Source organism: Argiope bruennichi, chromosome 6, assembly GCF_947563725.1.
Source record: "Argiope bruennichi chromosome 6, qqArgBrue1.1, whole genome shotgun sequence".
Classification (NCBI taxonomy): domain Eukaryota; kingdom Metazoa; phylum Arthropoda; class Arachnida; order Araneae; family Araneidae; genus Argiope; species Argiope bruennichi.
Window position 1 is genome coordinate 61746095 of NC_079156.1, and position 13997 is coordinate 61760091.

At 24.2% G+C, this 13997-nt stretch overlaps 1 protein-coding gene across 4 annotated transcripts in view; it reads left to right on the plus strand.

Annotated features, from left to right (window-relative positions):
• The window catches only part of LOC129971310 (next to BRCA1 gene 1 protein-like), a 33017-nt gene that overhangs the window by 4793 nt on the left and 14227 nt on the right, over positions 1-13997 (plus strand). For 2 of the 4 annotated variants that reach the window (XM_056084937.1, XM_056084938.1), the window contains exons 4-5: positions 12987-13088; positions 13553-13673. In XM_056084937.1, coding sequence (XP_055940912.1) covers positions 12987-13088; positions 13553-13673 — 223 coding nt within the window. Of the gene's footprint in view, positions 1-8798; positions 8943-9086; positions 9230-12986; positions 13089-13552; positions 13674-13997 lie in introns of those variants that run through there. The other 2 variants (XM_056084940.1, XM_056084941.1) reach the window with 2 other exon arrangements.

A 13997-nucleotide genomic window follows, 5' to 3' on the forward strand; every position in this document is an offset into this window, starting at 1 on the left:
TTGATTTTTCAAATTTTTACATTTGAAGGAAAATAATGATATATGCATATAGATCCTGGAAATTTATATGCTTGTTATTATTAATAGTTAAAATGACGATATTTAATTTTATATTCACAAGATGTGGTAAAAATCAATGGCAAAAAATAAGAAATTTTGTATATCAGTTATTATAAACATGCATTATTAAGGATTATATGTGTACCTCTTTCTTTTCTAGGTTTTTCTTAAAGGAAATATGTTAATTTGATTCAAAATTTAATTGAATCAAATTAACAAATTTTTGGAGTAGTAATAATTATAATAAATAATTACACTATTCTTGGTGGAAGTTCAATAACATTATATATATATATATATATATATATATATATATATATATATATATATATATATATATATATATATATTTGTAGGAAAACTGCTTGCTAAAAAATGAATTATTTTGTATGAAGTATGAATATCAGTTATGAAAGTCTTTCTCATAAATTTTGTAGAAAAATTATTTATGGAGAAATATGATTTAAATTTAGTTCTCAGAGTTAAATATTTAAGCTGTTTATTTTTGTTATTTTTCCTTGTTTATGTACCATGTATATAAGGATATAATTTTATAATCATCAAAAAATTAAAAATTTACATTGAATCTTTACATTTCAGATTTCCTAGAATCTGAAAAACACATTAAAAAATTTTTTTCTTTGTCTATTTAAAAATGAACATAGGTACTCAAAACACTTTTAGATTGATGATGTGTTTGGTATATGGTTTGTGAATTAAATTTGTAGATTTTTGTGAAATTTTGAAAAAATCCGTTCTTAGGACATTTGTTTAAATGAAAATAATAACTACAAAACACTAAGAGGGAACATAGAGTTAGCATTTAACATGTAGATCCATTTCAAATTTTGAACTAAGTATGTCAAGGAGTTGTCAGTCTGTAATGTTGCATGCAATTAAACATGGTAACTCAAAAATGTGACAACTTGGATAAAAAGATTGGCAATTTTTTTAAAAATTATTAAATTGATTTTCTGTCAAAGTTTGGTTTCAGTCAGGGCATTCAAAAATCACATTTTGCTTTCTTTATTGTATTAAACTCTCATATATGTAAATCTAAAAATAAATATCTGAGTACTTATTGCTTTCATGATCTTACTTAAAGTTCACAATCTTATGCCTTGGGGAAGATAATACTTTTATTAGAGAATGGGTAAGAAAGTTTCAGGAAGACTATGACTGCTAGTTTTATATGCATTTTTGTTTATCTTTCACCACTAAAGCTTTCATTGGGAGAAGAAAAGGAAATTCCTATTAGATTTTGTTCATATTTGATCCTATCCTTGTAATTTTGTTTAATGTCTTCATTAGTTCAATAGAAACAAGAAATATATTGTATAATGATATGTAAAATCAGTCTCAATTGAAAATCATTTTAGCTGTAATATGTAATTAAAGTTTTCCATTTTGTTTAAATAGTGGAGAATTGGTTTCTATTCATTCCTTTTATTTCACATTTATGCATTGTATATTTTAAATAAGGTAATATTTGCCAGTGGTCTTCAAATATAAGACCAGTAATTCCCTTTTTTTTTTTTTTTTTTTTTCTTTTTTCAATTTTTGCCATCCTTGCACAGTTTATAAAACTCTTGCAAGGACTTTTTAAAAATTAACCAATAAATGTTTTTTGATAAAAATAAATAAAATTCTTTTCATTTACATTGGATATTTTAGAATCAAGTTTAATATATTAATATTGAACTGATGAATATCTAAGATTACTATATTTTCAAAGAATGGAATAAAGTGGTACCCTGTATCCTATTCCACATCGATTTTTTTTCATTATTCCAGAAAAAATTAATAGCAAATTGGGTTACAATAATATCTCCTTTCAATCAAAAAGTGTTTTTTGTACACTAAAGAGCATTGTGATTTCAAAAACTGTAAATCCATTACTAAATTTGCTAACTGCCATATTTATTTAAGTATAAACCAAAATATGCAATATCTACCAGAGCTGACACAAATCATTTACTTATTAATTTGAACCAGCCACTCTTTATGCCAACTATAAAACTAAATTTAAAATTAAGAATAGTATAGTACTAATACGAAGTGAATATTTTAAAGGAATAGAGGCACATACTTTAAGAATGACTTTAGTAGATTGTGATCTCTGTCAACAGAAAAAGACTGTTGTTTCAGATTCTGTTGATTTCTTCTTAAATGCTTCCCTTGATTAAAATAATTTTACATTTCCTACATAAAAATTATTCATCTCGAAGATAAATTTTTTAAAAAATCACACAGATCCCAAAAACATATTGAATTTTTGTCAATTTGAAAGGAAAGGATTTTTCATATGAACATTTCCCCATGAAGAAAGATTTTCATGCTATTTTTATTTATTAATTTATTAATAACAAAACACCATACAGAAAACAGAAATGGGAAAATCTCTTAATAATTTATGAAAGAAATTATGATATTTTTTCATTGATTTCTTTTAAATGTTCTATGTATCAAAACTAATGCATAAAATAATGTTATTCAAATGTTTTGAGATTCAGTTGCTTATAAGTTTTAGAGAAAATTACTAACTTTTCAGCTATTAATTAATTGGCTGTTGTGTGTGGATACAATGCAAATTAAAAGACACTTTAGAACCTAAATATGATTTGCAAACCATTATACAAGAAATAACTGAAGATTAAAAGAAAAATCTTTATATAATAAAAGATAATTATGAGTATTTTTGAGGTTACAATGAAACTTTGCTTTAAGAAAAAGTGAAGACATAATCACTTAGTAATCAATGATTTAAAAATTTGTAATCTTTAACCTATAAACTTATCTTTTATTAAGGGAAGGGCATTAATACTTTAATATTAGTTAGAAACCTTATCATCAAAATAATGAAAAACTAAATGTATGTAATAAAAATGTATTGTAGTGGTAAAAAATATATAAAAATGAAGAAAAAAATTTATTTACTTTCGTAATTATATGTACTTCATTCTTTATGCTAAATGCAGTATAGATTAAAATATCACTAGTGACTGCATGAGATGGAATAAAAATGTGAATGACTAATTTGTCATGATTGTAAGCATTGCATAATGCTGTGTTTTTTCTTTCTCACACTTCAATATATATCGAAAAACTGTCATTCGGTAAGTGTAAAATTTTTGTCTTTTTCAAAAATAGTTTGAAAGAAAAAAAAATTAAGTTTATATATATATATATATATATTGTGAGCATTTTTTAGAAGTTACATATATCAGTTGTAGAATAGGTCAGATATCCATACTAAGTAGATGTTGGACCAATTCAAATATATGGAAATTCAGATAATATGAAAAAGCTGAAATAAGAAATAAAGTTCTCAGACAGAAAAATAATTTTAATTTTTGGAATTAAGTTTAGCAAGTTTGTAAAACTGAAAGCTTGTAGAAACTCCTAAATTTACTTCAATCTTTCCATTTTCCTCCAAGTCCATTTATATAATTGGAGTTATATCATACAAACTCTACTTTAATAAATACAGTATAGCAGATGTACACATTATATATTTCAAATAGTCATTTTGCTGGTTTAAGGCTATTACTGTAATTGATCACTTAAGGTATTTTTACTGATATATCAATTTTTATGGACACTATTTTATATAATGATATCTAATACAATTAGGAATGCAATAATGAGCATAAATAGTTTTGGAGTAGAGAAAAAGTTCAATTTCTGCTTTTTTACAATTAAAAAAAATTAAACATGTAAAACAAAAAGGTAAGCATACAAAATTTTTTAACCCTGCTAGTATTTTCGAAGGTGATAAAGATTTTTTGTGAGTTGTAAACAAACAGAAAGGAAAAAGAAAAGTGTGGGGGGGGGGACATTGCTAGGATGAAATGATGTAATCCTGTTTGATTTAAGATCCTGCCTGCAAAAAGTAAAGCATGGATATTGTAATTACTGTTGAAAATCTGCTGTCAAGAATATAAATAGAGAAAAATAAAAGCTGTAGAAGGGAATACAGTAGTCTTAAATTTTAGGGTGAAAAAAACTGGTGGGAACTTTATTCGAACCTAACTAAAATATTGAATTCTAACACACACATTTTTTTCAAGTAAAAAAACAATAATAAAGATTAACTGCTCATTTATAATCTTTAATTTTTCAAAATGATCCATGGACTAGAATGTTGATTATAGAATTAAAAAAAGAAAACAGACTTGAATTTTATTTTGAGAGAGGAAAATGGCTTTCTCAATGATTGCTTGATTGCTTTTTTTTTATTATTAAATATAATGTCATAAAATAAACAAGTGGTCTTGAAGAAGAAAGTTAAAAAAAGAATTAAATGCACTAAATACAAGAGAGAACTTCATTTGAATAAGAAAATTTATATTGAAAAATAATCAGGAAATACATTCTATTGTAATCAAGTTTAAAACTGATTTTTTTAAGGGAAAGATTATGTATTTGTTATAATAATTGAGCAGTAGCAGTATGTGGTCATAATTTAAAACACTATTTGAATTAAATTATTAAATATTTTCAATTAGGAAATCAGCAAACTATCATGAAACTGAATTTGTTGCTATTTTTTATGCTATTTTTATGGCAATAATTTGGCGCTCAGAAATGAAATTTTATGGAAGTTCCTAATCTAGATATGTGACATGAATATTTTTCCATAACTCCATATATGTGACATAAATATTTCTACAATTATTGTACCTGGTGTAATAAATCAAAGCTTGAAGCAATTTTTAATGATGATCTAAGAAAATAACAAAAGTAATTACATCCACATTCTTAAATCCAGAAAATCATGAAGGAGTTTTAAAATGCAGCTTGATTTCAAATAATTGAAAATATTAATATGATTTACCTTCATGCATATGTATGTTTCCAAACAATTTGACAGAAATAAAAATATTTTTAAAATGTCATTGGGCAGTATTATTTTTCAAAAATATTAACACATTTTAAACAATTGCTTTATTCCCATCCTTTCCTTATTAAAAAAAAAGAAAAAAGAGAGAGAGAGAGAGAGAGATTATGCTTAAGAAATTGTTACATTTATTTTTTTCTTTAACAATGGGGAATTTAACATTATCAACTAAGAATTGTGACCACTGTATTCATCAGATGTAAGATTAGAATTCTAAGTAATCATACTAACTGACCTTTGGAAGGTTGGGGGGGGGGGCTATTACAAAGAAACTTGTTGTTTTATAAAAATTTAGTACACTCTTTGGATATTCAAATTCCCTAATGGTGTCTGTAGAAGGAATTTTTGACATCTATATGTACTTGAAGTTTAATATTTACTAACTCCTAAACTCCAAGTATCTATGTTTTTTTAAAAAAAGGAAATATTTCATAATTATAAACAGCATCTGGGCTATCATTTTTCCCTCCCCCCTTCTTGTCTTCTGAATATCATCTTTTCATGACATTACATTTTATCTCCAAATAAGTTATTATTTTAAACCCAAATAATAAAGAGACTAATATTTCTCATGAAGCTAGAATGTCATATTAGCAAATGGAAGATTATTTCTTGTGTGGGGCAAGATATTTTTTATTACATTAGTTCAAATAAAATTACTTAAAACTTTCATTTGATAAATGCTTACAAATATTGAATTAGTTTCATTATTGAATATATATGATTCTACTTTATGAAATAACTATCTAATATGCAAAGTTACCCAAACACAGCTTGTCTTTTACTTCCATAATTTGTCTTATACAAATTTTGTATTGTTTTGAAGGTGATATCCATATTGAATATTTATATGTAATGGAATTCAGCCATATTTATACTGGAATATTTATTCTGTAGTAAAAATTTTATTTATGAAATGAATTAAAGCATTTTAAATATATTTATAAGAACTAGATTTTTTAAAATTATCTTTGTTATATAAAATCTTGAAAAAAGGTAAAAGATTTTGGAAATCATTAGTATGATTTTTCCACAGCTATTTTTAAAAGAATTTTTCCTCCTTGAAATCTTTAAAGTTGTAAACTATCATTTTTATTTTATAGTAGTAGTTATGAGAAAGCATTTACATCAAAATATTGAATACATCTCTGTTATTTGTGTATTGAAAGTTGACAGAATTTTTAGTTAATGATTTTAAATAATTTTCCTTAAATTCTTCAGGGAATTTTTCTAGATTTTTTCTTACATACATAGGAGAAAGAGAATTAAATTGATTTAATTTACACTTGCAGTTTTAAATTACTTCTTCTCTTATTTGGAGATGTAATTCAATAAAATTTTATAATTTTTTTTGGTTTACAAATATAGATAAATTGATAAATCTTTGCAAACAAGTTAATTTCATAATTTCAAATATTCATTTCAACATTAAATTAATTTTAATGTAATTTTCTATTAATACTACTCTTTTGTTTATATATATTTTTTGACTATGTCATTTAAATGGATATTTTATTGTTGAAATTTCAATGACATAGCTTTAAAAAATGTATGCTTAACAACAAAAAAAAAATGTGTTAATCCTTAGATATATGTATATATATATATATATATATATATATGTAATATTATTTGTTGTGAAGCATGATGCAGTTTGAAGACAGTGAAGATACTTTTAATTTTTGTGACGTCGTTTTATTTCATTTTGAAGAAGCAAGCATACGTACAAGCGATGAGCACACAGAACGACACAGAAAAGGAATGAGGAAAAAGCCCTTGGACATTTTATCCCTGGTCTTATATAACCTATGATTTTGATAGGGAAAATATTTCTTTACGGTTCTAATGTATTATGAGATTTCAATAGGGATTTTCATTACACGGGTGGACAAGGTAGGGGAAACACAGGGAGATTTAAAAAAAGAATTTGCTTGATCAGCGGTATGTTATCTCTTCACGTGTAGTGTGGGAAAGTTAGATTTTAGCTGATTCAACAATTTAACAAAGCTTCTCTTGAATTAATTAAGTAGAGACAGTGGAATCGGATCACAAAATAAGAGAATATTTAGAATGAAGTTACTATGGGCTAAATTAAGATGAAGTTACTATGAATCATTTTAGAATGAAGTTACTATGGGCTAAATTAAGATGAAGTTACTATGAAAATTAATTAAATTGAAATTAGAGTTAAAATATCATTACATATATATATATTGACAAAATTGGTTGAAAATTGAAACTATTTCAAGTGGCCATTGAAGTTAATTATTGTTGCTTCAATACTTCCTCCTTCTAACTGCATGCTATTTCATCTGAAACCTTTATGCTAGCTAATCTGATCTTTTTAATAATATTTCTAGCAGCAAAGCATGTTATTGAAATTTTTACATTTTTTTTTATGAATTTTGATTTTTTCTTCTTTTTTTACCCTGAACAAATTGATAACTTTTCTTTTTCATTGTTATGTACTGTTATTAGAGGGATTTATTTGCAAGTAATTAGATTTCAGGTGAATAAATAAAACCTAAATGACCTTATTTATCCACCTGAAATAAATAAGCCTTATGAAAGTCCGTAGGAAAACAATTCTGGCATTACATAAATTTGAAATTTTTTTAATAGTTTTTATATTTTTTTCCCCTTTCTACTGTACCTTCGGAATATAAATATCAAAAGCATAAAATGACATGTTTTGTTGTAAATATCTTTGAGATTCACAGATCCTTTATAGTCTGCATTATTTACTTTAGCTCCTTCAATATAGTTGTTCTGACTTAGACATAAATCTTTTCAGGAAAATATATTTGAACAAAATACATCTTTAAATTAATTAAATTCAATTGAAATTTCCTGTTTGTGTAGAAACAAAATATGTTTTTAAAGAATTTTTTTAGAATAAAATCTTTTTTCTCTTTTATATTTGTTGGGCACTCCAAATATTCAGATTTAAGAAAAGAATCCAGTTTCCTGTAATTCTTGAATATTTGCATTTTTTGTATTAATTTTGCGAATTTTAATTGTTGTTATTTATCTAGTGTTGAAATTCTTGTATTTAAGCATTATCTTAAACTAATACAGGGAAAATGTAGAACTTTCTGGTGTCTATTTTCTTTCTTTTTTTTAAATCTGTTGTTTAAAGCAGTCCCTGTTGTTATTAATATGCAAGGTTACATATTTCTTTGGCAAAATTCAAACCTCTTCCTATTTATAGAATAGTTTTTTCCCCTTAAAAAAACATCTGTCTAATATTAATTTCATCATTTATTATCAAACAATTTTTAAAATATAAATTGGACAGTTAATTGCATTAATTAAGTAGTATGTTCTTTGTATACATTTATGAAGCAGGGACATAATTGATTTTAAATTACTTAATTTCTTTATATAAAAAATCTTGATTGTCGTTGTGAAGAAAGCTTAGCAAACTTAAATGCATACAGCTCGAAAGATATAATTGTAGATTTGTTTATGTATTTGAGATAGTATGTGCTTAAAATATCAGAAGCGATGATTAAATTTATCACATTTTTGTGCAACTCTTATTATTATAAATTTTATCAACTTCAATGAAAGTTACAAATGCGATGCGAAATTTGAAGCAGACATCTGGTCGCTGAACTGAGCAGCAAACATTTCACCAAGAGGTAAAAAAAATAAACAATCAATTGTACCGTGAGAGAAAAAAGAGCGAAACCGTTTTTAATGCTATGCGACTGGTGAGAAATTTTTTATTTATTTATTTATATATTTTTCTCCCAGCTGGTTCTTAATTACGTCACGCATTACTACATTCCGAAAGTCCTGTTCTATCCAGTACGGTGTTTCATAACAAAACCGCGAGCTTCATTGCTGTGTAGACGTATGACGTACCACAACAAACGACGACGTAAGAGTGTAAATTTTTGCAATCGAAATTCTTTCTTCTCGCAATGACGAATATTTGGCATTTTTAAAAGTTTTAAAAAATATCAAAAATACAATGGTAAGTAATTCATGATTCTAAAGGAAAATCATGACATTTAAAATTTTAATTTTCTGTTGTTTGTTTACTAGGTAGTCGTACAATAGTTTCGTTTATGCTTGGAGCTAAAAAGGGAAAGTTTTTCTGCGATAATTTTATTTTTATTCAGTTGCTTGATATTATTAAAAAAATTTTATCAAATAAAATTATTTGTTAATATTTCTGTGTAAGAGACCTTATCTGGATTTACAAACATTTATTTGAAAACTTTTATTTCATCATATACTGAAGTCAAGATTTCTTTTATTGTATGTCTGCTTATACGTACTTAAATAATTAGTAAATGACATTTAGCGAGGAATGTCTCGCTAATAACCTGCTATTTAATTTTAATAATTGTTTGTGTCTGGAAAACAATCACTTATTTTGGATTATAAGTATTTAATTTTCATAAATTCCATCAGTCTTCAGCCAGATATTTTTTCACTTTTGAAAGTAATCCAACAACTTCCTTTTTATGATAATGCAAATTTTTATTTATTTAATATATGCTGATAAAATGTTAACATAGTATTATAAATAGGATAGCACGTTTATTAAAAATACTATTTCTCATTGACTTTTTAATTTTTTGATTTAATTAGTAATATTTTTAAACAAATGACCATGAAATATCTACCTACGGTAATAATTCCTTATTAGTAAATATGCAATGCATTAATACTTCTTGCTGTTTTTGTATGTTGAATAAGTTTTATTTTTAGGCAATCAATTTTTTTGAAAAAATTGAAGGATTTTTTTTTTAAATTTTATTATCACTTATATGTTTATATAAGTAATTTTAAATATTTTCTTGAAATTTCTTTTTTGCACATAATTGACTATAGTATATACTTTCTAAGAAAACAGACCTTTTATATCATCATGCTATTGATTAATTTATATTCTCAGTTTCAATTTTTTATATTTATTTCATTTTTAAATATATATATATAACAAATACATAATTTCATTGGTGGATTTTTTTTTGTGATTAATTATGTATAATTAATAGCTATTACTTCTGATTATTCTGTTACTAATTTTAGACGTTTTAATTATTATTGACCTTTGTTTTTGTACTTAAAAAATGTTCTGTCCTGACCTTTAACATTCAGCAAATTGAATCTGTGTTTTTCCTTGCACTCACGTATGTATAATTAAGCATTGTATAACCCTCATTGTGGGGATAATAATGATAAATCGAACTTTAATTCTGTTTGTTTTGAAAGACTTAATATCTATGGTAGTGTTTTAGTAACAATTTGTCTAGTGTTAATAAATAAAAAAAGTGTTTACACTTTGATTTGTAGGGTTTTTTTAAATCTAATTAGCCCTAATAATTTTTTGTAGAATCTGATCCACTATATAACTGAAATATATTATCTATTATTCAATAATTTTAGCTTCTTTTCTATTTTTTATTGTATTAACTAAAAATGAATGTAAGTACGTGAAGGTAAATTATTGACAAATAATTTGCTATATCTCTGTATGTAATGCATGTAGCAACTTCATGTTAAACCACTGATCATGGAGGATATCATTATTTGTTCATTATCTATCTATTCATTATCTGCTTATGTTTTTTCAAAGGTACGCTTAGTTTTGCATCAGTAAACAAATTCATACAAATGTTTAAAAAAAAGCAAATTATCACTCTTAAAATTAAGTCTGATCGTTGGATTTCAGTACTTTTTTTTTTTTCCATACAATTCACTAAATGGTATTGATAAATAGCCATAGGTGAATGACATTTCCTTCCCCCATCCCCATGTTCTTGTCTGATTATTATATACACTAGAAGAAAAGTAACTTTTAAACTTGAGGAAAAAATTTCTTTGACATCTTCTTTTAGTAAAGAATCGCATTTTTGAATGCGTTTTTATTATTATATAGATTTAAAAGGAAAAGAAAGTTAGTTTTATTTTTGTTCTTTTTTTTCTTCTTATTACTTTGGGATAAATTAGGAATCAATTGATGAATTTAATTTTTTAAAAATATGTATTAAAATAAATTTTAACAAAACTAAATAACTAAATTACTCTCACTTTTATCTACAAAGTATGGATTTTTTTTTTTTTTTGTTATAGATAACTGCTAATTGTCTTATTTTTCTTCTAAAAACAGAAAAATTACATCATTTTTTTAAAATTAAAATCTTAATATTTTTAATGAATATTGAAAAAAAAAGTAATGTATGGTATTTTCATATTTAAAAAATCATTTGAAATTACCTACAACTTCTTAGTTATGAATTTAAGCTCATGAAAATGTAGTTATATTAATGTCTGGACTTTCACAATAAAGCATTATAAAAGCTTTTTAATAGCTTATATATATATATATATATATATATATATATATATATATATCTTGATAAATCTTTTTGTTTTAATAATTAAATTAAGTCAAATTGTTTTAAATTTGCATCTCCCAAATTTCATTTTAACAGTGCATTAAGCTTTTTTTTTGAAATGGTACAATATGACATTTCTGCCTTTTTGTATTTCCATTTCAATAATTTCTGTGAGAATTATCAAGAACAATTTTTTACTATATATTAAAATCCAGAAAGTAATCTATTTAAGCTATCAGTTTAATTTATATTATTTTTTTCATATATCAGTTTATTCAATTTTAAGAATTTCATCAAATAGAATTACAGATAAAAGTCAGTTTCAATAAAAATTATTAGAAATCTGGAATAGGGTAGATATAAAACCTTCAGTTATAACATTTATATCAGCAATATTGAAATAATATTATAATAAATCAAATAATGAAAATCAATAATTACATTATTATAATACGTAATTTAATAATTTGAAATATTATCAGCTTAATTTAGATAATATATGAATAATATTTAAATCTTAGTAATATGAAAATCGATTTTTAAATGGTTTCTCATTGGATGTCATTATTTTTTTTAAATATCTTTCTCTTTTTTATAAACAGGCCCAATAAAATTTTTGTTAAATATTTACTTTTTATACTAATTTTCTTTTAAACTTGGGATTTATAATATTGCGATAACAATCCAATGTTAAATTTAATATATGTAAACAGTGACTGCTAGCAATTACATTTTAGTTTGAATTTTTGTGTTGCATTTATTTGATTGACAATTATTTTGTAATTTATTATAATTGCTTGTTTATTTTTATAACAGCTTTGTCTGACCTTTTTTTTTTTTGAAGTGTACTGAATCATTACAATATTTTTTAAATTTCATTATTTTCTATTTGTTGTGAATTTTTGAAAAAAAAATAAATGCAGTTTATTTGATGCAGAGATTTTGATTTGAAATAATTTCAAGTAGTTATTTTACCTTAAAATAATTAATATAGCTTATTAATTTAAATTTACTTTAACTGTGATTCTAATACCATTGTGGTGAGTGAACTAATTGTTATAACATATTATAACTGAAATAAGGCTAATTTAATTTTTTTCACTTAAAACAAAATTTTATTTTTTTAGAAAAATAATGAACCAATGATGCAATTATGTTTTTTTATAAATGCTTTTACTTTCTGAAATCCCCTTGGCATCTAAAAATAGTATAGTTTTCATTAATTTTAGCTTATAAAATTGCAAAACATAATGTTTGGCACTTTGATTCATTGTATATTTAAATTATTTGCATTGTGAACTGATATTTTATTACTTTTATTAGAATATTTTAATTGGATTGCTTTTGATTTTGAAAGCCAAAATTATAGGTAAATTTTGACATTCAGTTTAAAATTGAAATCATTTTTATAATATATATATTTTTTTCAATTATTCAATATTTGGTTTAGTGAAATATGAATGGTTATTATTTGGGAATAATAAAGGTTATTATTACTGAATTCAACATCTCAAAACATAGTGGGCCTTTATATACTTTACTTATATGCTAAACTTTTAACACAATTTTTTAATGCTTACTCTTGATTTATCATTTTGTAAGAATTATTTTAAATTTATTTTATTTAGTGTATAATTTATTCTTTAATAAAATTAAATATTTTGCAGGCTTCAGCATCTCGAACAATGGAGAAAGCTTCTGGGGATCTGAATTTGGATGAGTTTGATATAGAACAGTGTCCTTTGTGGTTACAACAATATATGATAAAAGTATGTTCTTTATTACTTCTGCACATATTAAAATGAAATTTTTAGAGATGTATATAAAATTTTTAGCATAAATATCGTATAATTTTTACACCCCAAATTGCATAATAAAAGAAATTTAAGAAATATCATTAATTTTTTTCTGATTTCTGTTATTTAATATTTAGATTAATCCTCCCATACATGGATTTACAAAAATGAAAAATTATGAAATTTTACTTTACATTAATTTTTTCCTAAAAATGACATCTTAATTTTGTGCCAATTATTGTACATGTAATGCATAAGAAGATTTTAATAGAGACATTAACATTCTAAAGAATTTAGAAAATGTATTTCGACAGATACCTTTTATTAATGCATTCAGTTTTGAATTTCACACATATCTTTTCAAAAAGTTACATTGCTCTTTTGCAAAATATGTGATTTCACTTGATCTAAAAATGTGCTGGAATTTGCTACTGTAGATGAAACATGAGATAAAGAAAGAGGTTCTTGATGAGCTCCTGCAAGTATCTCAAGGTGAATTACCGACCATTAAACCTGGGGCAGCATCTAAAGTGGAAGAAAACCAGTCAGACTTTCAAGGTAAGATTTTTTTATTATTAAAACTGTTTCATTTTGAAACTTAGTGTGTCCCTTTTTTTATTATTATTGTTATCAGTCTTGAAGGCAGAATGAAAGGAAAAGAAAAGTTGTCAGGACTTGACAAGTTATTTGCTTTTAAAGCATCAAAGGGGGGAGGACAAGTTATTTGCTTTTAAAGTAACTAAGGGGGGTTAAGTACATCTTAGTTGAAATTATTTGTTTATTTAAAAAGAAATTAGTTCCTTGAACTTCATATTTATATATATTGAAAAATGTCAAATTGCATTGTTTTAATTAACAAAATGAAATTAAATAAACATTCTT